Source organism: Salmo salar, chromosome 01, assembly GCF_965601325.2.
Source record: "Salmo salar chromosome 01, fSalSal1, whole genome shotgun sequence".
NCBI classification, from domain to species: Eukaryota; Metazoa; Chordata; class Actinopteri; order Salmoniformes; family Salmonidae; genus Salmo; species Salmo salar.
Window position 1 is genome coordinate 137,607,139 of NC_138291.1, and position 26,253 is coordinate 137,633,391.

At 41.9% G+C, this 26,253-nt stretch overlaps 1 protein-coding gene across 2 annotated transcripts; it reads left to right on the forward strand.

Moving 5' to 3' along the window:
* The first annotated feature begins 5 nt into the window (after nt 1–5).
* Nucleotides 6–19,527, forward strand: ppip2 (Proline-serine-threonine phosphatase-interacting protein 2). Of its 2 annotated transcripts, none has more exons than XM_014124482.3 (15): nt 6–168; nt 1,072–1,172; nt 9,131–9,205; nt 10,083–10,117; nt 10,253–10,359; nt 10,631–10,693; nt 14,723–14,821; nt 16,428–16,473; nt 16,603–16,682; nt 17,937–18,035; nt 18,260–18,311; nt 18,556–18,640; nt 18,822–18,853; nt 19,014–19,082; nt 19,212–19,527. In XM_014124482.3, the coding sequence occupies exons 1-14, from the start codon at nt 136–138 to the stop codon at nt 19,073–19,075; spliced, it is 969 nt and encodes a 322-aa protein (XP_013979957.1). In that variant the 5' UTR covers nt 6–135; the 3' UTR covers nt 19,076–19,082; nt 19,212–19,527.
* The last annotated feature ends 6,726 nt before the right edge of the window (nt 19,528–26,253 follow it).

Consider the following 26,253-nt stretch of genomic DNA (forward strand, 5'->3'; position numbering starts at 1 on the left):
GACCCAGAGAAGGAGTTTAGTGCTCCGTTGCGGTATGAGTCGTAAACGCACCCTCCATTGAGAAGTTCGTCAGTCGCTCGCACGGTAACAAGCTGCGGAATTTGAAGAGTTCTACTGCCGTTATTCTTGTCTACAATGAGAGAACTTCACTTTAAGGATTGCTTTTGGGTGAGTACAAATGTGATTGCAGAGCTATTTGTTTTTAGAGATCTAAATATGATTTTCATGTAATACGTTTTGCAAATGTGTTCTTTCATTTATAAGGTTGTAAACAACATACGCCTACACAATAATGGAACAGGTCTAGCTATGTCTATTTGTTTCGTAATTTAACTTTTTTAGAATATTACATACTGCATGGATTTGGTTCTGGTCCTTTTGAAAACGTAATGTCTAGATGCAAATCAGAATGGCAGGGTTTAGGAGTATACCGCTACAGTGTAGGCTATATCAATGCAGGAAATGTAAAACTTGTAATGTATTTGAGGTTTAAAAAGTCTTCTGTAGTTGGTCATTTCATCTCATTTGATTTTACCATACGTAAACTGACAAACTGTCCATTAATTGTAATCCCCTTTATAATTCGCATATGCTCTTGCTGCAGGATTATTTTCCTGCTGTAGCGAACTGGCTCAAATTTAAATATTCTACATCTGTAGGCCTACTGTACCTCTCAAATCACATGTGGTTAAAATTATTATGTCATTCTCTCATGCAGACATACATTACAGGTAACTTCAACTGCAGTTTAGCACACAAAACACCAATTTATTCAGGCTCACAAAATACTTATATTGCTTCATTACTCTTTTCTTTATTGTTTCCATTGTTTGATGTCTTGTGTGCTGTAGCCTATTGGGGACCTTTTACATTATGGATAATTTTGGTTGGAGCACTTGGGGGTCTTCTCTCTGAATTTTTGGAATGAGTTGTTTCCTTTTTGATAGACTATTAAAAGGCAATGCAGTGAGGTGTATTGGGGTTGGAATGACTACTACTGGGAGGGTGTGAGAGGCACTCCATGGTGTTCCGTGATTATGTATTGCTTTTCCACATTCCCCAAATTGCCAGAACGGGGATTTCACCGACACTGGGGGTTATGACCGTATCATCCAGCACCTCAACAATGGCAAGAAGACATGCAAGGAGATAGAAGACTTCATGAAAGCCAGGTGAGAAATCATGTAAGATATCGTCCAATAGAAACCATGCATTGAATCCTCAGATTACACTGTTACAAATGAAGTGCTTTGTAACACTAACTAGTGCCCAACTGAACTGCCACCACCTTAAAGAAAATCTTCATTTTGCTGCTATTGAAACATGGTTGTGAGGGTACTGAAACATTCATCCTGAGGTGTTATGGAGTATGACGTGGCATGTTGTAGCACCACATAATCAAGAGTTGTGCAACACCTTGCCATGGCCTGGGAGCACTATCCCGGAAAAGGTTGAAATTATGGCGTTTCTAGTCCTATGTGGTAAAGAATTAGATTACATCTCTTTTGGTGTCGTTTCCTTTCTCTAAAACTTCTAAAACACTATTGTGGTGTTTCAAATCCTGTCTAGTAGGGTTGTGTGGTATCCAGATATTCATAAGGTTATACAGTCCTTCGCTCATACTGGGATTTAGAGTATTACTGGCTTAGTAAGTGGAGTCAAGAATGCAAAAAAGCCCATTAATCGTCTAGTACCAGAATGCTAACGAAATTAGCACAAGTAATTGCGAATTTCCTTGGAGGCTGATAGCTAAATATGCTAACAAGCACAAATGAAAGTAAACTAATTGCAAAGACAGTCAATCCAGCTCATAAAGTTATCAATATATAGGTAAGAGCTACCGAATGTTATTTTATGGTGAGTTTGGACATTTACAAGCGAATGTGAATGAGAGACATTGTGCAAATGAACAAACTTTTGACACATGCTTGTCTGAAGGAAGAACAGTACTGACTCTGAAGCAGCATGTGTACACACTGTACTCTGCTCAGAGCAGACAGGCCAAGAACGGAGAGGAGAAAAAACGCAAGGAAATCGAGCAGTGGCAGCTGTACAGATAACTCACCCAAAAGGCTTTGACTTCTCAAACAATTAAGAAAGCGAACACTATAAATTAGGGGTCGCATTAATGCAGAATTTTGCATATTTCACGAAAGATTTTTTTTGTTACTCATAAGAAATATCTTGCTGCGTTTTATAAACGAAGATCTAGAATGCTTCCTGTAATTTCTGCTCGGCATCAGACTAATTTTGTGCTTCAGTTGCACTTTCCACTCGGATGAGAATTCACAAACGGGCTTTCTGTCAGCAGACAGCGTTCTGACTAGGGTGACCACATTTAAAATACCCTAATGCGGGACAACGGGAAGATTTAGTGGGACATTTGCAGTATAGTGTAGCCTACACCTGAATATGTTTTTCACATACACAAAAATCTCCCTCCCGCTGCAACGAGCAAGCCTCCCACAAAATGTTGTGATCCATAAATGAGAGACTGGCAGTTTTATGACAATCTGGGAATATGTGGCCAAGGAAACATTTCTGGTTGGTCTTAGTTAGGGAGACTTTTAAAACGGGCTTGAGTGAAGTATCAGCAAATATGTTGAATGAGCAACTAATGAGCATTGAGGGTTTGATGAAATTATCTTATCATTCAGTCTAATATGGCTATTTACTTACTTTTTGAAGCTTTTCGTTAGATGCAGTTTTTGTAAGTACCGGTAGTTAACTGTCCTCTCCAAGTTTAGCTGGAATTTAGCCTAAAAGGATTTGACAAATGTGATTGGTTGACGATATGACATTGGTCTATGTTAATATCAGATCTCAACAATGATTGGAGAAGTATTTATCACCAGCATGTCACAATCACTGTCCTCGAACTCCCAGTCATAAATAAGCCAAGGCGCAGCGTGCCGGTAATTCCACATCCTTTATTTAGAAGTGAAACCGAACAAAACAATAAACAGAATAAACGTGACATTCTGGGGCTGCTCAAAGGCAGCTACCCAAAAACAAGATCCCACAACTCAAGGAGGGAAAAAGAGCTGCTTAAGTATGGTTCCCAATCAGAGACAACGATAGACAGCTGCCTCTGATTGGAAACCATACCTGGCCAAAACATAGAAATAAAATTCATAGAATGCCCACCCCATATCACACCCTGACCTAACTAAACAGAGAAAAACGTCTCTCTCAGATCAGGGCGTGACACAACACCACATCCTTATGATGTAATATCATGTCATAAGCGCAAAGTGACCACAAAAGAGAGGTTGGAATGTAAATTGTCATCGAATTAATAGGAAGTCTGAATGAAATACGGAACAAATCGACCTTTTGTCTAAATTAGTGGTGTTTTCATTTGTTGATAAAATGTGGCACATAATTGTTTTTGTTGCGGGACAAAGGGACAAAATGTGGGACTGTCCCACACAATCCGGGACATGTGGTCACCCTAGCTCTGACTGATGTGTAGCTACTTTTCTCCAATACTTTTCTCGGTGTAGCCAGCCTACTTTTCTCCGGTTAAAAACTTTTAAAATATACAAATGTATTGAAAAACTTCAAATAAATAGTTTAAACAGTATTGAAAAACAATCCAATGGCTATTTCCAAATACCTCAGTATACGGTATATACGATATACCACCTAAGCCTACTGTCTAGTGCAGAATTAGTTTCCAAATACTGTAAATGGTTATCCCTTTTCTAAGTGTTTATTCACTGCTCTTATATGGCATGTTGACAAACTCTACAGTAATTCCAAAAGGTCAAATGTACATTCCACTTTAACATAGGACACAAGATTGTTTTGTGAAAGAACAAATGAATACGTTAGTCCAGAACGATAATTAAATAGTACAAAATTACTTATTCAAGACATGATTCTGAAGCTTCAAATGTTTTATTTTCTTTGCAAACGATCAAATGACAACTTGAACAGGTCTTTCATATTTTTATATTCATAAAGACAGTTCAAAGATCTTCGAAGCTATTTATCATATTAATATTCTTCAGAAATATAGAATTATATTGTATATCAATGGGGAAAAAGACATGCAATGACTGCTTATGTGAGCAGTAGCACTTAAACAAACCTTGTACAAACCTTCAGCCCAGGGCTCAAGTCATCCATTACCTTAATGTCTCAGACCAGAGTCTTTCTGTTCAGATGATGGTACATGTCATGGAAAGTTGTTCACATGGATTGAATGACAGTAGAGTTGAGATGATGATATGATTGACAGCTGACAATTCAGTTGGCATTAGTTTGTGATTCTTGTCTTCACTGGCTTTGGTAAGGATCGTCAATCGGCGCTAAAGCAGTTAGCATCTATGAATGGGGTAGGCCAATGCTAGAGCAGGCTAAATTTGCTGTGGCTATTTACTGTAGCACATAACATGTGGGTCATACATCAAATAATAGACAAAGCTCATAAAGTTACCAGGCAAACAAGCCAGCAGTATTAACTGAAAAGCCTGCCTAAATTTAAAACAAGTGCACGAAAGATGCAAAACTGCAAACAATGACATGTGGCATCATGAAAACTGATCAATTCATCAAAATTGCTGTTCGACTTTGACTACTAAGCATTAGTGGCTGAAATTCTACACAAAACCCATGTTTTTATTGAGTGAATTACTTTTCTGTTTCCTTCCTTAATGTGATAACATTTTGTACTCACATTTTCATTGACACATACTTCCTTGGATTGTTATGGAGAGTTTAATCTGAGCATCTGGTGTGCTTTCACCTGAGTTCGTGAACGACCAACAAACATGGCAGTTTTTTTTACTCGACCATAGAGTTTGCTGGAGGGCACATCTTCCACGAATGCCCCCTCTCCACCTCCATGCCTCTAACTGGGAGAATTCTGAACAGTACGGCAGCACAATGTCTGTATCAGGACTCAGGATAAGACCCAGATGCAGACAGTTTGAATCACAGATGTTTAATAACAAAACAGAGGGCAGGCAATCTACAGGTCAAGGGCAGGCTGAGGTCAGTAATCCAGGGCCGAGTCAGTAAGGTACAGAACAGCAGGCAGGTTCAGGGTAGGCAGAGTCAGTAAGGTACAGAACAGCAGGCAGGCTCAGGGTAGGCAGAGGTCAGTAAACAAGCCAGAGTCAGTAAGGTACAGAATGGCAGGCAGGGTCAGGGCAGGCAGAATGATCAAAACCCGGAAGAACTAGAAAACAGGGACTAGAGAGAACAGGAGTATGTGAAAAAAAACACGCTGGTAGGCTTGACGAGACAAGATGAACTGGCAACAGACAAACAGAAAACACAGGTATAAATGCACAGGGGAAAATGGGCGACACCTGGTGGGGGGGTGGAGACAAGCACAAAACAGGTGAAACAGATCATGGTGTGAGAGTTTGAAGTTCACATTTTGCCTTTAATCTAAACCTTTGCCTTTAAATAGGGGGCCCAAGTTCATCATACGGTAAGTGACTGTGGTTGAGTGGGTAAAATCCAAAGAAATTGGAGGTTTGAGGGTTCAATTCCTGCTTCTGCCTTTCCAACTTTCACGCCATAATAAAGATGGAATTTCGCCCCCCCAAAAAAATCTTCCTAGGCCCTATTCAGACTTGAGATAAGTTGATTCAACATTACTTGAATCCATGTTTTATGGAGTCCATGCTAGGTCTACTTATCTCAAGTCTGAATCGGGCCACATGTGCTCAGTATAACAAGGGTGGTTCAGCACAACCGTTTATTCCTGAAGACTGGCTGAGAGCATTAAGACAGTGTTTTGACAAGCAGGACCTGGGTTCACATCCACCTCACATGAATACCAGTGATGAAGGCCCATTTTACACATTACTTCATGGTACCTCTGCTATAACTTAGATTGCCCTAAACATTTTGATTGTAACAATATTTATCATCTTACAATGGGTCCTAGCAAAGTAGCCTATAATTAGTGCCACGGTCTATCCTAGGAAAAGTATTCAGTTCCCAGTGTCTTCTTTAAAATGTTGATTAAAATATTGACTGAACATCATCAATCAAATATTGACTGAAAATCATCATCAATCAATATTTATGCTATAAACCATTTGCAATTTAAAACCATCAGATTGGATGCGAGACAGTCTGTCAAAACATACTTTTTATGTGTTGATGCTGCCTTTTACATGCACTGAAACATCAAAAAGTGTCACGGCTGTCGTAGGAATGAGCGGACCAAAGTGCAGCCTGTGTCGTTCCACATTTTATTTATACTGTGAAACTATGCAATGCATAAATAAACTGAATGACAAAACAACAAACCGTGACGCAGAGGTGAAACATACACTACTCAAAATGAATCTCCCACAAACCCAGGTGGGACAAACAGCAACTTAAATATGACCTCCAATTAGAGACAATGATGACCAGCTGCCTCTAATTGGAGATCATCTCAAACAAAGCCCAACATAGAAGTACAAAACTAGAACATAACAACATAGAAAAACTAAACTAGAAAAACCCCCTGTCACGCCCTGACCTACTCTACCATAGAAAATAACAACTTACTATGGTCAGGATGTGAAAAAAAGTGTTTTTACAACACTCACTTAAAACACAATTATTCAGATTAAAGAACCACTTCAGAGTACTTCCGTTTAGAAATTCAATCAGTGTATCATAACACTTGGGTCTACGTTTAAACACCCTCCGAACACCAGATATCAGCATAGGTGCACTACTTTTCACGGTTTTACGACACAATGGTGTTTGTTTTTTTTCTATTTTATCAACAGTGTACTACAGAGAATATACTATGAAAAAGAGACTATGAATGCTATCATTCTGTTATAGGTGACAGCGCCCACAGGTTCTGCTGCCATGTTGTTCTTGTTGTTGTTTGTTTATTTTCACTGAAAATCAGCAATGTTTTGTTGTGGGCCGACCTTTTCAAAGGGCATGAGGATTCGTTCCACGATACAGAAGTAAGATAAGAAAGTCATTTAAGTGGTAATGCCAGAGAAGCCGGTTTTGGAGGATATATTGGCACGTGTGTTGTTAGGCCCAAGATGAAGTGGTTCCAAGTAGAACTATTTGGGGTTCTAGGTGGAACCCTCTGTAGAGAAGGGTTCTACCTGCAACCACAAAGGGTTCTTCAAGGGGTTATCCTATGGGGATAGCCAAAGAACCCTTTAAGGTTCTAGATAGTACCTCGTTACTATGTAATACACCACAAGATTTGAAGGGGGAGAATTTCCTCCTAATCTAAATAGAAACCTTTCCTGACCAACTGTTACAGCATAGTTCATCAAAGTTCATATTATGAATAATTTCTATGTTTGATTTTATTGTCTCTGTAACGAGTGCCCTGAGAGTCGGGAAGCAAGTACAGGGAGTGAGTGTTTTAATAAATAAACAAACAAACAAAACAATTAACACGAAACGCAAACAACGCACCGACATGAAACAGAGTCAATAACACCTGAGGAAAGAACCAAGGGGAGAGACAGATATAGGGAAGATAATCAAGGAGGTGATGGAATCCAGGTGAGTGTCATGAGGCGCTGGTGCGCCTGACGATGGTGATAGATGTGCGGGATAATCAGCAGCCTGATGACCTAGAGGCCGGAGAGGGAGTATACGTGACAGTACCCCCTCCCCGACGTGCGGCTCCAGCCGCAGGACGCCGACAAAGGGGACGAACCCGAGGATCAGGAGTGGACCAGTCACCCCTGCTGAGGCGCGGGAGCCTGTTGAGCCAGCTGGGGCGCGGGAACCTGCCAGACTGGCTGAGGCAGGGGAGCCTGGCAATCTGGCTGAGGCATGAGAGCCTGACGAGCCGGTGGAAGCAGAGGAGCCTGACGAGCTGGCGGAGGCAGGGGAGCCTGACGAGCCGGTGGAGGCAGGGGAGCCTGACGAGCCGGCGGAGGCATGAGAGCCTGACGAGCCGGTGGAAGCAGAGGAGCCTGACGAGCCGGCGGAGGCAGGGGAGCCTGACGAGCCGGCGGAGGCAGGGGAGCCTGACGAGCCGGCGGAGGCAGGGGAGCCTGACGAGCCGGCGGAGGCAGGGGAGCCTGACGAGCCGGCGGAGGCAGGGGAGCCTGACGAGCTGGCGGAGGCAGGGGAACCTGTTGCGGCTCCCGGACCCGACGTTATTTACACTGACACACAAAAAACACTCCCTGACGTGTCCCGTGTTATAGGCTGACCACACTGTGAGCGTTGCAAAATACATTTTGAAATCTATGTTATTCAATTATTGCACCCACACTGCTCGCGCGCGTCAACGAGCGTCTGCGTTGCCAAAGGCTAAAATAGAACTCCTTTCTATTTCTCACCCAGATTGTGCTGTAAGTCCTGCCTCTCCCATCTCCTCATTGGTTTATAGAAGCAGGTACCCACTTGCCATCTCCTCATTGGTTAAACCCACATGGGTGATTGAAAGACGAACTGTTTTGCCGGTTTTCGTGGTAATGCTATGAAAGTGTAGATGCCAATCACCATATAAGTTCAAAGATGAAAAAGCCTGGAAGGAGGAGAGATGACTAGGAACGATTCGGTTGACCGTTTTATGTGTGGATTAATTGTTGGAGTAGAGGACCTTGTTCATTTCAGGTAAAATAACAACTCAATGTTTAGCTAGCAACAGCTATCAAATTAGCTAGCAACAGCAAGCTAGCTAAATAGGACAAATTAGCTAGCAAGTGCAAGCTAACTAGCTAAATTGCCATAAATGTTTAATGCTTTTCGACCTGTTCCCAAATTAATGTAATTGGTTCAGAGTTTGTTTTGATATTTTAATCTGCGTGTCGTGATCGTGTTTGGTGTAGGGGGACAAAATTAATTCCTTCTTTCTCCCTGGTATACTGTACTGTGTAATCATTAATCAAAGCACAATACAGACTGTGCAATCAGGACACAGCCCATTATAACACTGTCATATTGAAAGATATAAAGTGTGGTTTTGCAAATATATTGCAGTCATATGTAGGGAAAAAAAGCAGTTATGGTGAAAGTTGTCTATATTTAAATTTTCTTTATCTCATGGACACCTTCTGTGGTGCAAATCTTCACACTATAGCCGAATGTTCTCTCATGCACATATTGTAGATAACATTTGTGAACGGTTTACCTTGTTGAATGCACCTCTGAAGAGATGTGTTTGGTCATCTTTCAGAGCATCCATAGAGGAGAAGTATGCCAAAGAGCTACTGGGCCTCTCCAAGAAGATGTGTGGGTGCAATGAGATGAAGTAAGTCAGTCTGTTGTTGCCGATGTTATTCATGCTCTAGTCGATATTGCTTGCCATCAGTCAGACACTGTAAAAATGTATACAGACATAATTTGAAAGGCCTGCTATTGAAGGTAGAGATGCCCTTGTAATGGGCTTTGTTGAAGCCCTTAAAAGCATCACATAACATGTTTAATAGCCTTGTTATTACCCTGGTGCCAGTCTGTCTCAAACAAGACAAGTAAATGCAAACTTACAGTGAATTCAGAAAGTTTTCAGACGCCTTTTTCCACAATAAAGCCTTTATTCTAAAAATGGATTAAATATTTGTTTTCCTCGTCAATCTATAGACAATACCCGATAATGACGAAGCAAAAACAGTTATAATTTTTTTTTTTTTTTTAATGTTTGGGTTGTTGATATTGCCTGGCATGCAGCCTTCAGATGGCACACTAGAAGGCTGTGGATCTGCCCACTGACAGCACTGTCTGAAGTTGACCAAACCCATTTTTTGGCGCGTTGTAAGATGGTCTGCACGCTTCAACGGCTCATTGACCATGCAGCACTACACAGCGAGATAAAAGTATGCATTAATGCATGAGCGTTATTAGTGCATTTGTGTTACACGATTGAATTACTGTTGGGGCCTTTTTCTGTTGAGAAGGATTCTGCCAGTGGTTTGAGTGTCCATCCTGTTTCAGTTTGGTCACATGCTTCAAATGGTTTTGTGGTTAAGGCCTTTTCCGGTAAGGTGGGAGGGGGGAGGGGGGAGGGGATCTTAAACCGATTCATCAAACAGCTAATTTTCTTCATTCTTAATGATTCTTTGTTATGTGAGGTCAGGTTGTTTTGCATAAATTACATTTCATCATTTTACGTTATTTGTGTGTTTGTTTAGCACACTGAAGAGATCGCTGGATGTGTTCAAACTGCGTAAGTGTTGCAGTCACAACAATGTGCCTGATGATATACGATGATGACCGTGCTATGAGTTGGTATTTCCATGTGATGTGTGTTGTGTCGTCCACATAATTGACTCATTCACTCAAACCCTCTTTTACAACATAGAGACTGAACATGTGAGTTTGTCACACCTACAACTGGCACAAACAATGAGGGATGAGGCAAAAAAACTGGAGGACTTCAGGGAGAGACAGAAAGAGACAAGGAAAAAGGTACCGTTGCATTCTATCAACTACTTAAACCCCTGAAATAAATGTAGGACATTTTTTAAATCTTTCATTACTTATAGACCTAATAATGCATTGCTAATACAGTGCACTCTGCTTAATAGTGAATGCGTTTATAGTGATCAACCACTTATAACTGCTTATATCAAAGCGTCCTGCATGGATGTGATAATGCACACTGTAATTGCAAATCATGGATATATCATCTCTATTGTCTTGGGTACCATATAATATCTTTGACACTTCTTATTTGCAGGCAGAACAACAGATGGATGTCCTACACAAACAGAGGGCCACACAGTTCAAGAAAACCATGGAGGTAAGCTGGAAAACTTTCCTATATTATTAATCAAACCACCAGTTATCATCCCATCTGTTATCTAAAGTCATGTCTAGTTTCAGTCATCATGTTACCAAAATGTGAAACAAGTAATCCTTCCTCTAAAAAGTGGGAAATTCATCAACAGCCATGAGAAGTTAATAAGGGGGGGATCCTCTCAAATAAATAGGAAGTTACATTATATGTACTGGGGCATCTCGAATGAATGGGAAGTTATTATAAGTTAGTACATTTTATTATTACATACAGTGCCTTCAGAAAGTATTCACACCCCTCGACTTGTTCCACATGTTGTTGTGTTACAGCCTGAATTTAAAATGGATTAAACTGAGATTTTTTTTGTCACTGGCCTACACACAATACCCCATAGTGTCTTGCGATGGAGGATACCACTCTCATCCAAGTTGAGCTTGTCTCACTCTTGAAGAAGACATCTGCTTTTCATGTTGAATGTTTTCAGTTCTTGCCCTTTTGGTTTTGAACTTGACAGTTTGTGTTCCATCACTGGGTCGATACTCTCACCTTCTCTTTGTGCCTGTCGGTATCTCTGCTTTTGAGAAAGGCGTGATGGATCTGGTTTCTGTTGTTGCTGCATACACAGCGGAGACTGCCATTGACCAGGATATGTTTGAGTTGCTCCTAATGAGTCCGATTTCAACTCCTCTGAACATTCTCTCATCAGTGTTTCGATGTCTATTGGCATTCTGGACAAACTGTCAGCGCCAATGTTCTCTTTGCCTGGACAATATCTGATAGTGAAATGGAAATTGGCGAGTTCTGCAACCCATCTGCACTCTGTTGCGTTCAGCTTGGCGGTCGATCAGATGTAGGTAAGGGGATTGTTGTCACTCTAGGCTGTAAAGGTCGGTGCATAGTACAAGTAGTCGCGGAACTTTACTGTGATTGACCAGTACAGGGCTAGAAACTCACATTTTCCTGAGTGGAGATGGTAGTTTTTCTCAGGTGCAGTCAAGGTCTGAGATGCATAGGCTATCATACTCAGTTTTTTGTCTTGTTTCTGATACAACACAGCTCCTTAACCTTTGTTTGACACGTCTGTGTGAAGGATAAACGGCTTTGAGAAGTCTGGGAAACCGTGTACAGGAGGCTGTACTAAGCGATCTATCAGCCGCTCCGTTAACTGTTGATGCGTATCTGTCCACGTCATTGATTTGTGAGAGTGAAATCCCCTTGTTTTCCCCTTTGTCTGCCATTTTTTTGCTTTGCGTGTACCTGTAACTTCTTCAGGAGACATTGTGAGCAGGTTGTAGAGCGGGCTAGCAATGCGTGAGAAGTCTTTGATGTATTGCCTATAGTAGCTCAGCAGCCCCATGGTTCCTCTGAGCCCTTCTACTGTACTTGGTCTTTTGTCCTTCAGAGCTCTGACTGCTGCAGTATCAGCAGGATCGATTTTGCTTCCCTTGGCAGACACTATTCTCCCTAAAGAGCGATCCCTCCGCTGTGAATATCTCACACTTTCTGGGCTTCAGCTTTATCCCATATTCTCTTAGGCTCTGTAGTACTTTTCGAAATATGTTGATATGGTTCTCAAAGGTCTTGCTGAAGACAAGGGTGTCGTCCAGATACAGGATACAGATCTCATCTTTCAAGCCATCCAAACATTCCTCCATACAGCGCTGGAAGGCTGCTGGTGCATTCATGAGTCCAAACGGAATCCGAACCCACTCATACAATCCCCAGGGGGTCACAAAGGCTGTCATGGGCTTGCTTTCCTTTGCAATGAACCCTTGGTGATATGCTTTTCCCTGATCCAAGAGTGAAAATCAGGAATGTCCTCCAAGGCTGTCCATGATATCCTGTACTCTGGGTATTGGCTGGCGGTCAGGGTGAGTCTTCCTGTTCAGCTCCCTGTAGTCTATGCACAGTTGTAAGCTACCGTCCTTTTTCCTTACACATACGACTGGGGAAGAGTAAGGAGAGTTGGACTTCTCCACCCAACCCTGTGCTATCAGGTCATGCAAGTAGTCTTTCATCTCTCTTTATAATGGCTTCGGCACAGACAGGTAGGTTCGTGCAACAGGATCACTGTAATTTAATTAAATGCGTAGATTCAGATTGTCATTGCAGCCGATGTCACTGTCTGATTTGGAAAATGAGCTTGATTCCTCTCTCAATAGTTGGTGAATGATTTGTTGCTGCTGTGTGTTGAGGTGGCTCAGATCAACAGGAAGATCCCATAAGTCTTCAGTATTTTCACTCTGTTTGAACTCTGTTGACAATGGGGGATGGGGGGGGGGGGGGGGGGGGGGGTTGATTACAGTTTTCCAGCATGGTGGCGGGATAGACTGACTTTACAGTTGCCCTGTTAACATGATGTCGTGGTCTGTGACGTTCTGAACATCAATGAAGACATGTGGAGATGCGTCTTTTCTTAGCTTTACTAGAGTCTCACAGAAGTCATTCTGCCCACTGAGGGTTTACAGCAGGCTCAAAGATCAGTGTGGTGTCCTCTTTAACAGGCTTTGTCTGCACTCGACATTGAACCTGAACAGAGGTGCCTTTTGGTATGTCGATCTTCTCTTTTGTGGTTTTCACCAGGTACTTGTATGACGATGCAGCACTCGCTAGCGCCAACTCTATTAACGGCTGGACGTTGTTTTTCATTAGACTAGGAAAGGCCATTCTCACCGTCTCATTTAACTGTTTTGTGCATGTGCCTGCTGACTGTTCACTGTTGTTGATGATTTGCTCAATCACGTTTAAAGCCCTTCATCGCGAGCGCTGGGATGTCGCCTCTGATGCCAGTTTGAAAGTCACTTCTATCCAACTTACATAAGGCATATTCATTCCATTGGCAGCTATCATCTGCAGTGAGTCAGGTGAGTCAATTATATCTGAAACATTTCTCGGCGTAACACCAGGTAGGTTTTCATCTTTCCACAGTTCATCAATGATACACACCTGAGACCCAGTGTCCCACAAGGCTTGAGTTCTCTGACCCTGTAGACAGCGTTCAACAAGGCACTGTTTTCCTACTAAGGCAGTTACAGTAGAAGGTGGGTTTACCTTAGCAGAAGTATTATTTTGTTACATTCGTCTCCGTGTGCAGTATTTTCGGTGTTCAGCCCAGTGTTCATTTTGCCATTCTCTCGAACAGTAGAGTGCTTTCTTACAGGATGAGCACTGTTTCAGTGCATGGCCCTTTTCTCTCATTCCACAGGTTGTACAGTGTTGGGACGTGTCTGTGTGACTGATTACTCCCTGTTCCACAGGGGCAACCTGTCTTCGTTTTATAGGAACCTCTTTGGTTGGCCTTGTTTTTCTAAACCGACAACCTGCCAGGAAGTGGTCGCTGCTCCCACATCTGTAGCAGTGCTGGCAGTACTCCTCTGATCTGCTCTGATGACAGTGGAAGCACCTTCTCATACGGACACGGTTTGGGGTTGCATAGTATCGCTGTGGTGCATATCTCTGCTGGAACTGTGCTGTTTTCTCACCCTTGGTTTGTATCTCGGCTGGGATACTTTACCTGTGGTTCATATCGCTGTTGATGTAACTGGACGGTTTCTCTCATCCGTCTTAGACCACGAGCTGGCCAGTGCTGCTGCGTGGGGCCTTGTGCTTTATAATGCGTTGTCGTGTTATCCTGTTCTCTGCTTGGTGGTGGGGAATATTGCTGCGGTATGAACACAGGTTGTTAAATGGGTTCTATGATTTGTGAGACTTCAGCACTCAAGTTCTTTAACACCATCATATCAGACCTCAGTTATTTTTTGTCCTAAGGTAGCAGCAATTGACAGAACCAACACTGTGGTCGTTGACTTCAAACAAATGACATGAATGTTTTAGAGACTTTCATGTTATCAGTCATTCAGTGAAGAATAGCATAGTCAGTCAAGCGTTTTCACACATTCACACGTGTAACCCCACTTCCCCTGTTATTTCACGAAAAAAAAAATGTATGAAATGTATGCATTGTAAGTCGCTCTGGATAAGAGCGTCTGCTAAATGACTAAAATGTAAATATAATTCCATGTTGTTAACCAGTCAAAGAAGACATATGAGCAAAAGTGTCGAGACAAAGAGGAAGCAGAACAGAACATGAACCGAAATGCAAGCACCAGTAACGCCAAGCAGCAGGAAAAGGTAAGCTTCAGAGAAACGGACCACACATTGTCCCAGAGGCAAAGTTTCAAACCCTGACTGCACCACTTTCCATTATATGTCCTTCTCCTCTATCTCCCCCATCATAACTTATTCACTGTATTAAAAAAACAACAACAAAAAAACATGAAAGTGACAGTTGTCGTAGGAAGGAGCGGACCAAAGTGCAGCGTGTGTGTCGTTCCACATTTGATTTTCACTGTGAAACTTTGCAATACATACACAATAAACTGAACGAACAAAAACAACAAACCGTGACGCAGAGTAGACACATACACTAACTCAGAAACAATCTCCCACAAACCCAGGTGGAAAAGAAAACCTACTTATGTATGATCTCCAATTAGAAACAACGAGGACCAGCTGCCTCTAATTGGAGATCATCCCAAACAAAACCCAACAGAGAAATACAAAACTAGAACCTGACAACATAGAAAAACTCCCCTGTCACGCCCTGACCTACTCTACCATAGAAAATAACAGCTTTCTAAGGTCAGGACGTGACAGACAGTGCAGTCAAAATTGTGGTTTTCCTGTTTTTTTTTAAACAATTTTTCAACACTATGGGGTCGAAATAACACTAAAATTGTGAAAATAATGATCATGCTCTTAGTGCTTTTTGAAAGAAAAAAAAACATTTGAAATTTCAGCCTCCACAGGTGGGATGGAATTTTTGTCCCACAGCATGTCATCACAATCTGATCTGATTATTCTGACCAATGAGCAGTCATTTTTTATTTGCATTTATACCAATGCATTGTTGAATACTCGTTTGTGATTGGCTTGAAGGGCATTCTAGACCGTGCATTATTTTCCTATAACGCACGGTATATCAACACGGTAGAATTCAATGGCTGTATTTAATTCTTACATGTTCTATGTTTGGACTGCTTTTGAAAGCTAAAGTCAAATTAAAAAACCTTATTGGCATTGTTTAATACGATTCGTCATTCATTATTTTCCATAGAACGCATAGCCCCACATTAATTATCCCTTACATGTATCCTCCTACTTTGAAGGGATAAGTGGGGTAGGCTCTAGTCTAGAGTCTAGACGATCCTATCCTCCAAACAGGGCTCGGTATGTAAATATATTGTATTTACATTTGTATCAACACTCCCACACAATCAGACTGAGCATTTCAATGCCAAAAGGAGGCTCAGGGAAATAAATGATAAAAAGTATATTTTGTGTTATTTTCATGAAATAAATACACACAGGGATTTATTAGACATATAGTGATGATTTAAACATGTCATTGAAAAGACTGCTTGGGGGCTTTAAAAATAAACAAAAACGCTAGTGACACTAAATTAGCTGAGTGAGCTATGAGAATCTTTTGAGCTAAGGAAACAGCAGGCCTATTTTGACCACAGGAATTAGACCACAAGAATTAGGCCTACATTGACCACAGGATGAACAAGGCTATCTATCTTGTACTGTTTATGAAGTGGACATTTTTCAAAAAGACGTCGTACTTTTACTGTATACTTAAACAAAAATAACTAAAGTAACGACCTGAACACAAGGAAGGGTTACATAAAGTACCGAATATGTCCTCAGTGTTTTTCTTCTTTATCACTTTCAGCTATTTGCAAGAACAAATCAAGCAAAAATGAATGCAGAGGTAGCTGGTAAGAATGACAACCTATTATCCTTTTGGCTCGTATCCACCATAAACAGGGAAAACCACAAATCATCATCTAGGTTATGCACTGATAGTATGGTCTCCAAAGATGTATATTCTCTGATTGGAATCCCAGACAGGCTATACATGCAGAATGTGACTGCGCTGGAGAAAATCAGGGAGGACTGGCAGAAAGAGCATGTCAAAGCATGTGAGGTAAGGGCCAGAAAGCATCATAGTATTTTGTTGGTTTGTTAGTTAAATACTGTATTACTTGTATATTATTTGTAATATTTTTACTATGCCGGACAAGAAGGAAACCGCTCAGGGATTTCACCATGAGGCCAATGGCAACAGTTACAGAGTTTATTGACTGTGATAGGAGAAAACTGAGGATGGATCAACAACATTGTAGTTACTCCACAATACTAACCTAATTGACTGAGGGGAAAAAAGGAAGCCTGTACAGCAGTGTTTCCTAAACTCGGCCCTAACTCTACACAGCTGATTCAAATTATCAATGCTTAATGATTAGATGATTATTTGAATCAGCTGTATAGTGCTAGGGCAAAAATCAAAACGTGCAACCCTTGGAGTCCCAAGGACCGAGTTTGGGAAACCCTGCTGTACAGAATAAAAAGTTTCCAAAACATGTATCCTCTTTATAACAAGGCACTAAAGTAATACTGCAAAAAAATGTGGTTATGCAATTCACTTTTTGTTCTGAATACAAAGTGTTATGTTTGGGGAAAATCCAATACAACACAGTACTGAGTACCACTCTATATTTTCAAGCATAGTGGTGGCTGCATCATGTTATGGGTACGCTTGTAATCTTTAAGGACTGGGGAGTTTTTCAGGATAAAAATGAAATGGAATGGAGCTAAGCACAGGCAAAATCCTAGAGGAAAACCTGGTTCAGTCTGCTTTCCACCAGACACTGGGAGATGAATTCCCCTTCTAGCAGGACAATAACCTAAAACACAAGGCCAAATCTACACTGGAGTTGCTTACCAAGAAGATGAGTTACAGTTTTGACTTAAATCTACCTGAAAATGTATGGCAAGACCTGAAAATGGTTGTCTAGCAATGATCAACAACCAATTTGACCGTGCTTGAAGAATTTTTTAAAGAATAATGGGCAAATGTTGAACAATCCAGGTGTGGAAAGCTCTTAGAGACTTACCCAGAAAGACTCACTGCTGTAATCGCTGCCAAAGGGGCTTCTACCAAGTATTGTCTCAGGCTTGTAAATACTTATGTAAACGAGATATTTATGTATTTTATTTTCAATAAATTTGCTAACATTTATAAAAACATGTTTACACTTTGTCGTTAGGGGTATTGCGTGTAGATCGGTGAGAAAAAACATATTTAATCCATCTTGAATTCAGGCTGGAACAACAAAACGTGGGGGAATGAATACTTTTTGAAGTCACTGTATATCATTTAGTGCTCTGTTACATCCAGGTATTTGAGAAGCAGGAAGTTGAGAGGATCAACACTCTAAGGAACATGGTGTGGACTCATCTCAACCAGCTCTCCCAGCAGTGTGTCACCAGCGATGAGGTAAAGTCACACTTCAAATGCTTTATTTCCTAGCGACTCATCAAGATGCAATCTGCAGTAGTTACTGGTATTCAATGTTAATTTTTTAGTAAATGATACCCAAAGAATAGCATGAAGGATTGTGGCTGTAAGTGACCTTCCATATTGCATGTTTCTAACTTGTTTGTCTGCGTGTTCAGCTATATGAGGAAGTGAGGAAGTCTCTTGAACATTGTGACATACAGGAGGACATTGAACACTTTGTGAACCTCAGACGGACTGGGGACAAACCACCAGGTACAGTTCCTCACTCTTCACAGATTGCATTTGTCATCCAAAGAAAACAACAGGCACATACAATACATTATAGGTCATCCAAGGGCTACAATGAAAATCAGACTTTTTTTGTGTCATCCTTGATGCTTTTATGTAGGCATTAGCCTTGTTATGTGTGTCCGGGTCCCCCTCCTTGACAGTCTAGTTGTTTATTGTAGTTGTACTCACTACTCACCCCCTGACCTGCTCTGTCCTCACTTCTCAGCTCCTATTCTGTATGAGAACTTCTACAGCAGTCAGAGGGTCCCCGTAGCACCATCAGCCACCCAAATAGCTCCATCTATCACCAGGTGAGAGCGATTTTATCAATAAATGTTTTTTTTGGAGGGGGGGGACCAATAATATATTGAAAGGGGAACAACACACACACAGCAGATGATGATTTTCCCCTTTACCACAAAAAGATTATTTTTCATAATAATTTTCATCATGTCATGTCGATTTCTATTTTGTCTGTTTTGTGAAAATCAGGAGACCATTGCCTAATCCAACCAATACCAGAGGTATATGTTAAAAACTTACTGAGATATATAGATATTATGACAAAGTTGTCAGATATAATCCATCATTGAAAATATTAATAAACTGTTCTTTGTTTTCCTTTTAATGACATGCCACTGTCTGTTTGTTTATTTATTTGTGTTTTGACTTCCTCTGCTGTAGGTGATTTGATCAACTCAACTGCATTAGATCCAGATCGAGCCTACAGTGTCATACAATACTAGCACACTGGTAAGTAGTGTATTCTTCAGTATTACAGCTTCGGTCAAATGACCATTGCCATCACATTAAGTTGGAGCCCACCTAAAACCATGGTTTTATTATTATTTGTATTTTTAATTTTTTACTATTCATTTCCAGTTATCTATGGATATTGATATTGACTGCCTGGTGGAATGCTGAGTGTGGATCCCTTCAATGATGGATATAAAGAGTGGACTTTGTGCTTTGTGCATTCAACAGTGACACCTGACAAACTAATTAAGAAATACCACCAACGCTGACGTTAGTACAGCATGTTTGATTATGTCATCATTGTGGTTTTATAGCTGTGTTATAAACAGTAAGATTAAGTGTCATAGCTCATATACAATATATATCAATTGGTAATATATTTCGTTTTGTACAGTCTAAACCAGGAAATATTGTTAAAGCAAAAATAAAAGTAATCACTTTATTTGTTATTATTTTTAATTTTTTTATTGGCCCATCCACCACCTCCCCTCTTCGGAGGACCAAAATAATTGGACCAAAATAAAGCTTAAATGTACATCTACTGTACACACATCTTTCATACATGGCACATCTCTCTTTCTTTTCTTCACAGTAGTTACATAGTTGACATACATCACATTTGGATAGAAGGTACCCAAACGCATACGGTATACATTATATATTGTGTTTTTAGTCATAAATATTATAGAACATGAGCTTTTAAACATGAGCTTTAAACCCACCCCTCAGCTACTCTCAGTCCATCCCAGCTATTTCCATAAATTGCCCTCTTATGATTTCCATGTGCCATATATTTTTCAACTGTGCTGTGATGTTTCACAAAGGTTCAGAATTTTCTAATCGCATAGTATCTACAGATTGTAAGTTAAAGATGAATATTTTTACTAAAAGTATTATGTTGTTGATAGATTTACTATTGATTTCCAAATCTCCCAACAGTGCTATTTGTAGGGTTAATTTGAGGTAAATGTTGAGATTTTTCTGCCATTCCTGAACCTGTGACCAGAAACAAGCTACACAGGGGCAATACTAGAATAAGTGATCTAATGATTCTGTCTCTTCGAAGCAAACTCTGCAGAGCTGAGATGGTTGTAGGCCCCATAGACATAACATTCTGTTGGTGGCAAGAATTTTGTACAATAATGGAATTGGAATAATTGGAAAAATGTTTGAATCAAGCGTTGTTTTTTTGTATCTGTTGGAATTGGCACATTGAAAATCTCTTCTCAACTATTTTGGAACCTGTATGGGGCTGCTGTCAACATTTTGGTCCTCAAATGAAACAGGAATATTTTTATATTTATGAGGATTGTTTTGGCCAATTTTGGTCTTTAATAAAGGGCAAACAAAACAATTTCCCGAATGTGTGTGTAGGAATCTTGAATGATGATCATACTCTTGTTTGAATAACCTGCTACTACTATTGTACTGACATTATTGACATGTTTGATTGACATGATGAGCAGGGACACTCCCCTACGAGGGCATATACAGTAGGTGCCTCCCACACATTTCCTGCTCAAGGCTCTGATGAAGGCGATTCATGACGAAATGTTAGCTTATTTTTTGTTTGTTTCATCAATAAATCTATATGATTTACGCAAAAACAGAGTGCTCCTTTTTCTTTATTCTCCCGGATAGTCACCAGTTGAAGTATACTGGTGTAAGGAATGTTTTTTGGAAGTTCCCTACCTTCTTCCACTTGCCTCCTTAATTTTTTGCAGTAATGCTGCAATCAGTTGGTTGTAATTTTGGATGGCGCAAACATTTTTGTTAGCTGCATATGTGAAATAACTCCACCTTTCCTATTCATAATATAATTACCGTAAATTCCTGACTATAAGCCGCAACTTTTTTCCCAGGCTTTGAACCTCGCGGCTTAAACAATGACGCGGCTAATATATGGATTTTTCCCGCTTTCAAATTTTTTTTTTCTCCAAAAAATACACATTCTGTGACGTGCTCAGTTTTTTGGCGGCATGAAGCTTTCATTAGACCAATGAAATTGCCGAACGGGTTAAGGTCAAACAACTTTTTTGTTTACTGTTTAGATTAAATCGAGCGCTCTCAAACTTCCCATCATTCTGATTACGGTAGTCATTTTGTCACCCTTATCATGGGAAAGACACGGAGAAATGCATATGATGCAGCTTTCAAGTTGAAGGCGATTGATCTGGCTGTTGGAAAAGGAAATAGAGCTGCTGCACGGGAGCTTGGTCTTAATGAGTCGATGATAAGACATTGGAAACAGCAGCGTGAGGAATTGACTCAGTGCAAAAAGACAACTAAAGCTTACTGCTAATTTTTAATTTTTTGTTACAAGCCGTGTTTCGTTAAAGCCTATTTATTTTTGTTACAAGCCGTGTTTCGTTAAAGCCTATTTATTTTTGTTACAAGCCGTGTTTCGTTAAAGCCTGTGTAAAGTTCATTTGTTTCAATGTACCGGTAGGCACCTGCGGCTTATAGACATGTGCGGCTTATTTATGTTCAAAATATTATTTATTTTTTAATTCAGTGGGTGCGGCTTATACTCAGGTGCGGTTAATAGTCCGGAAATTACGATAACAAAGATCATTCCTTTTTTTTCTATAAATCATTTAAATTTGTATCAATTAGTATATTTCAGTTTAACCATAATATTTGTTGTAACATGGAGCAGCAGGTTAGGTAAATGAGAATTGAGGGTGTGGGAATGTCCATAGGGGGAGTAGGGAGGGGGAGCATGTAGCTGTCTAGTGGTGGCTATTCAGCAGCCTGATGGTCTGAGGGTAGAAACTATTGGCCAGTCTTTCAGTTATTGCCATGGTGCTCCTGTCCTGGCTGTGTCTGTGATTGAAGCGGGGAGAACAGGGCATCGCTTGTGGTGGTTGAGGGGGACAGGCCAAATTTCTTCAGCATCCTGAGGTTGAAGAGTCGCTGTCGTGCTTTCTACGCTAGACCATTTCAGCTTCTGAGATGTGTAGGCCTAGGAATTTGAAGTTATTGACCGTCTCTTCGGTGTCCCCGTTGAGGAGGATGAGGGAGTGTCCAGCCTGGTTCGTCCTGAAGTCCACAATCAGCTTTTTTTCTTTGCTAATGTTGAGGGAGATGTTGTTTACCCGGCACCATGCCGCCAGAGTGCCTACCGCCTCCCTGTAAGCTGTCTCGTCATTGTTGGTGTTGTCAGCGAACTTGATGATGGAGTTGGAACTGTGTGAGGCCACGCAGTCATGGGTATACAGAGAATACAGGAGGGGACTGAGGACGCATCCTTGTGGGGCCCGCGTGTTGAGGATCAGTGTCGAGGAGGTAATGTTGCCTACCTTCACCACTTGGGAGCGGCCGTCAGGAAGCCGGGACATAGGGAGGAGTTCAGACCCAGGGCCGTGAGCTTTGTAATGAGCTAATAGGAAACTATGGTATTGAAGGATGAGCTGTAGTTGATGAACAGCATCCTCACATATGCATTCCTTTTGTCCAGGTGGGTAAGAGCAGTGTGCAGTGCAATGGCGATTGCGTCGTCCATGGATCTGTCAGGGCAGTAGGCGAGTTGAAGAGGAGGTGGGAGGGAGGGAGGAGGTGATATGGTCTTTGACCAGCCTGTCGAAGCACTTCATGATGACGATAATGAGTGCTACTGGTCGGTAGTAATTCAGTTCAGTTACTTTCCCTTTCTTGGGCATAGGGATGATAGTGGACATCTTCAGGCAGGTGGGTGATAGAGGCCTCAGCTAGGGAAAGATTGAAAATGTCAGAGAATACAACAGCTGGCTGGTCTGCATATGCTCTGAGGGCACTGCTAGACATGTTATCTGGGCCGGCAGCCTTGCGAAGGTTAACACGTTTGAATGGCTTACAGATGTCCTCAGTAGAGACTGAATGTGTAGCCCATGTTGTTATCTGGGGCTCTCCTCGGCAGCTCAGGGTCATTGTGCTCCATTTTCAATTAACTGAAAGTGAGAGGTTGTAATCTGTATACAGGGAAAATGTCAATTTTTGAGGAAGGGGTGAGATATTCTTATTAATCTACTGGAGAACCAGTTTGGGTATAACTTTTGTATGACTGATGCCGTTAGTCAAAGGTTCATTGCTTTAAAATGTAATAATTTTTGCCCCCCAAACTAATATTCATTATATACTGCTCAAAAAAATAAAGGGAACACTTAAACAACACATCCTAGATCTGAATGAAAGAAATAATCTGGTCTGAGGATCTCATCTCGGTACCTAATGGCAGTCAGGCTACCTCTGGCGAGCACATGGAGGGCTGTGCGGCCCCCCAAAGAAATGCCACCCCACACCATGACTGACCCACCGCCAAACCGGTCATGCTGGAGGATGTTGCAGGCAGCAGAACGTTCTCCACGGCGTTTCCAGACTCTGTCACGTCTGTCACATGTGCTGTGTGAACCTGCTTTCATCTGTGAAGAGCACAGGGCGCCAGTGGCGAATTTGCCAATCTTGGTGTTCGCTGGCAAATGCCAAACGTCCTGCACGGTGTTGGGCTGTAAGCACAACCCCCACCTGTGGACGTCGGGCCCTCATACCACCCTCATGGAGTCTGTTTCTGACCGTTTGAGCAGACACATGCACATTTGTGGCCTGCTGGAGGTCATTTTGCAGGGCTCTGGCAGTGCTTCTCCTACTCCTCCTTGCACAAAGGCGGAGGTAGCGGTCCTGCTGCTGGGTTGTTGCCCTCCTACGGCCTCCTCCACGTCTCCTGATGTACTGGCCTGTCTCCTGGTAGCGCCTCCATGCTCTGGACACTACGCTGACAGACACAGCAAACCTTCTTGCCACAGCTCGCATTGATGTGCCATCCTGGATGAGCTGCAATACCTGAGCCACTTGTGTGGGTTGTAGACTCCGTCTCATGCTACCACTAGAGTGAAAGCACCGCCAGCATTCAAAAGTGACCAAAACATCAGCCAGGAAGCATAGGAACTGAGAAGTGGTCTGTGGTCCCCACCTGCAGAACCACTCCTTTATTGGGGGTGTCTTGCTAATTGTCTATAATTTCCACCTGTTGTCTATTCCATTTGCACAATAGCATGTGAAATGTATTGTCAATCAGTGTTGCTTCCTAAGTGGACAGTTTGATTTCACAGAAGTGTGATTGACTTGGAGTTACATTGTGTTGTTTAAGTGTTCCCTTTATTTTTTTGAGCAATGTATAAATAAGCAAGTAAAATGTTGTCTGGCTTGCCATTCCAAATGAAGTGAAATATGTTTTGCTCATATCATTTAAAAAACAAATAGTTCGGTGTAGGCAGGGCCATAAGCAAATAGGTAAACTGGAATATGACTAAAGAATTAATCAGGGTGATTTTTTCCACAAATAGTCAGGCATTTAACTTTCCATGGTAGCAAGATCTTATCTGTTTTTGCTAACTTTCTTTTTAAAGTTCACATTCAGCAGCTACTCTTCCTGGTGTTGAAAGCGTTCCACAGGGATGCTGGCCCATGTTGACTCCAATGCTTTCCACAGTTGTGTCAAGTTGGCCTGATGTCCTTTGTGTGGTGGACCATTCTTGATACACATGTGAAACTGTTGAGCGTGAAAAACCCAGCATCGTTGCTGTTCTTGTCACACTCAAACTGGTGCGCCTGGCACCAACTACCATAGCCTGTTCAAAGGAACTCAAATCTTTTGTCTTGCCGATTCACTCCCTGAATGGCACATATACACAATCCATATCTCAATTGTCTCAAAGCTTACAAATCCTTCTTTAACCTTTCTCCTCCCCTTCATCTACACTGATTGAAGTGAATGTAACAAGTGACATAGATTACGAAAGGGATTTTGTTGGGATGGGGGAGGGGTTGGTGCTGTGGGATTATTTAAGATATTCTTTGAAGACCTAGGGTTTCAGATGTTTCCAGTAGATGGGCAGGGACACTGCTCTCCTAGCTTCAGGGGGAAGCTGGTTCCACCATTGGGGTGGACAGAGAAGAGCTTTGACACCAGACATGACACCAGACTGTCCAAAGCATATTGCAGCTTTTCAATACAAGAAGGCTAATTGTGTTTGTTGATTTGTACATGAATATAGAACAAAACAGGTGCATGATCTAAAAGTCTTAAAGTTGCTTGATAAAGTCAGAATGACTTATGTATTAGTTCATCTAAATATTTGTTGTGGATCAATAAATATTTTTGTGACAGTCACTTAATTTATTTAACAACCATCTGTGTAGCACGTATGTCACGCCCTGGCCATAGAGAGGGTTTTGTTCTCTATTTTGGTTAGGCCAGGGTGTGACTAGGGTGGGCATTCTATGTCCTTTTTTCTATGTTTTGTATTTCTTTGTTTTTGCCTGGTATGGCTCTCAATCAGGGACAGCTGTACATCATTGTCGCTGATTGGGAGCCATACTTAGGTAGCCTGTTTTCCTTTGGGTTTTGTGGGTGGTTAATTTCTGTTTTGTATTGCTTACCTGACAGAACTGTTTGGCTGTCGGTTTCTGTTTCTCTGTTTATGTGTTGTCTGTAAAATAAATACATGATGAGCACTAACCACGCTGCGCCTTGGTCTACTCCATTTGACAGCCGTTACAGAACCACCCACCACAAGAAGACCAAGCAGCGTGGATTGGAGCATCGGGGAGAAGGATGGACATGGGAGTCGGAACGTCGGTTCTGGGAGGACAAGTTAAGGGAGCTACGGGAACCTGAGAGGCAGCCCCAGAATTTTTTTTTGGGGGGGGCACATGGGGAGTTGGGGTAAGTCAGGCAATAGACCTGAGCCAACTCCTCGTGCTTATTATGGGGAGCGTTTGGCGTGGAGAGCACCGTGCTATGCGGAAGTGCGCACGGTCTTGCCCATCCGCACGCACAGTCCGGTGCGGTCGATACCAGCCCCCCGCAAGTGCCGTGCTAGAGTGGGCATCCAGCCAGGGAGAAGTGCGCCGGCGCAGCACATCTGGCCACCAGTGCGTCTCCTAGGCCCAGGCTACCCTGCGCCTGCTCTACGCACGGCAGCCATCAGTCCTCAGCACAGCCCAGTTCGCCCTGTGCCAGCACTCCGCCCGTGCCGGGCTACAGTAACAACTCAGCCAGGACGGGTTGTGCAGGCCGTGCGCTCCAGACCTCCAGTGCGTCTTCAAGACCCGGTCTATCCTGTGCCTGCTCCCAGAGCCAGGCCTCCTGCATGTCTCGCCAGCCTTGTGAGTCCTGTGCCTGCTCCCA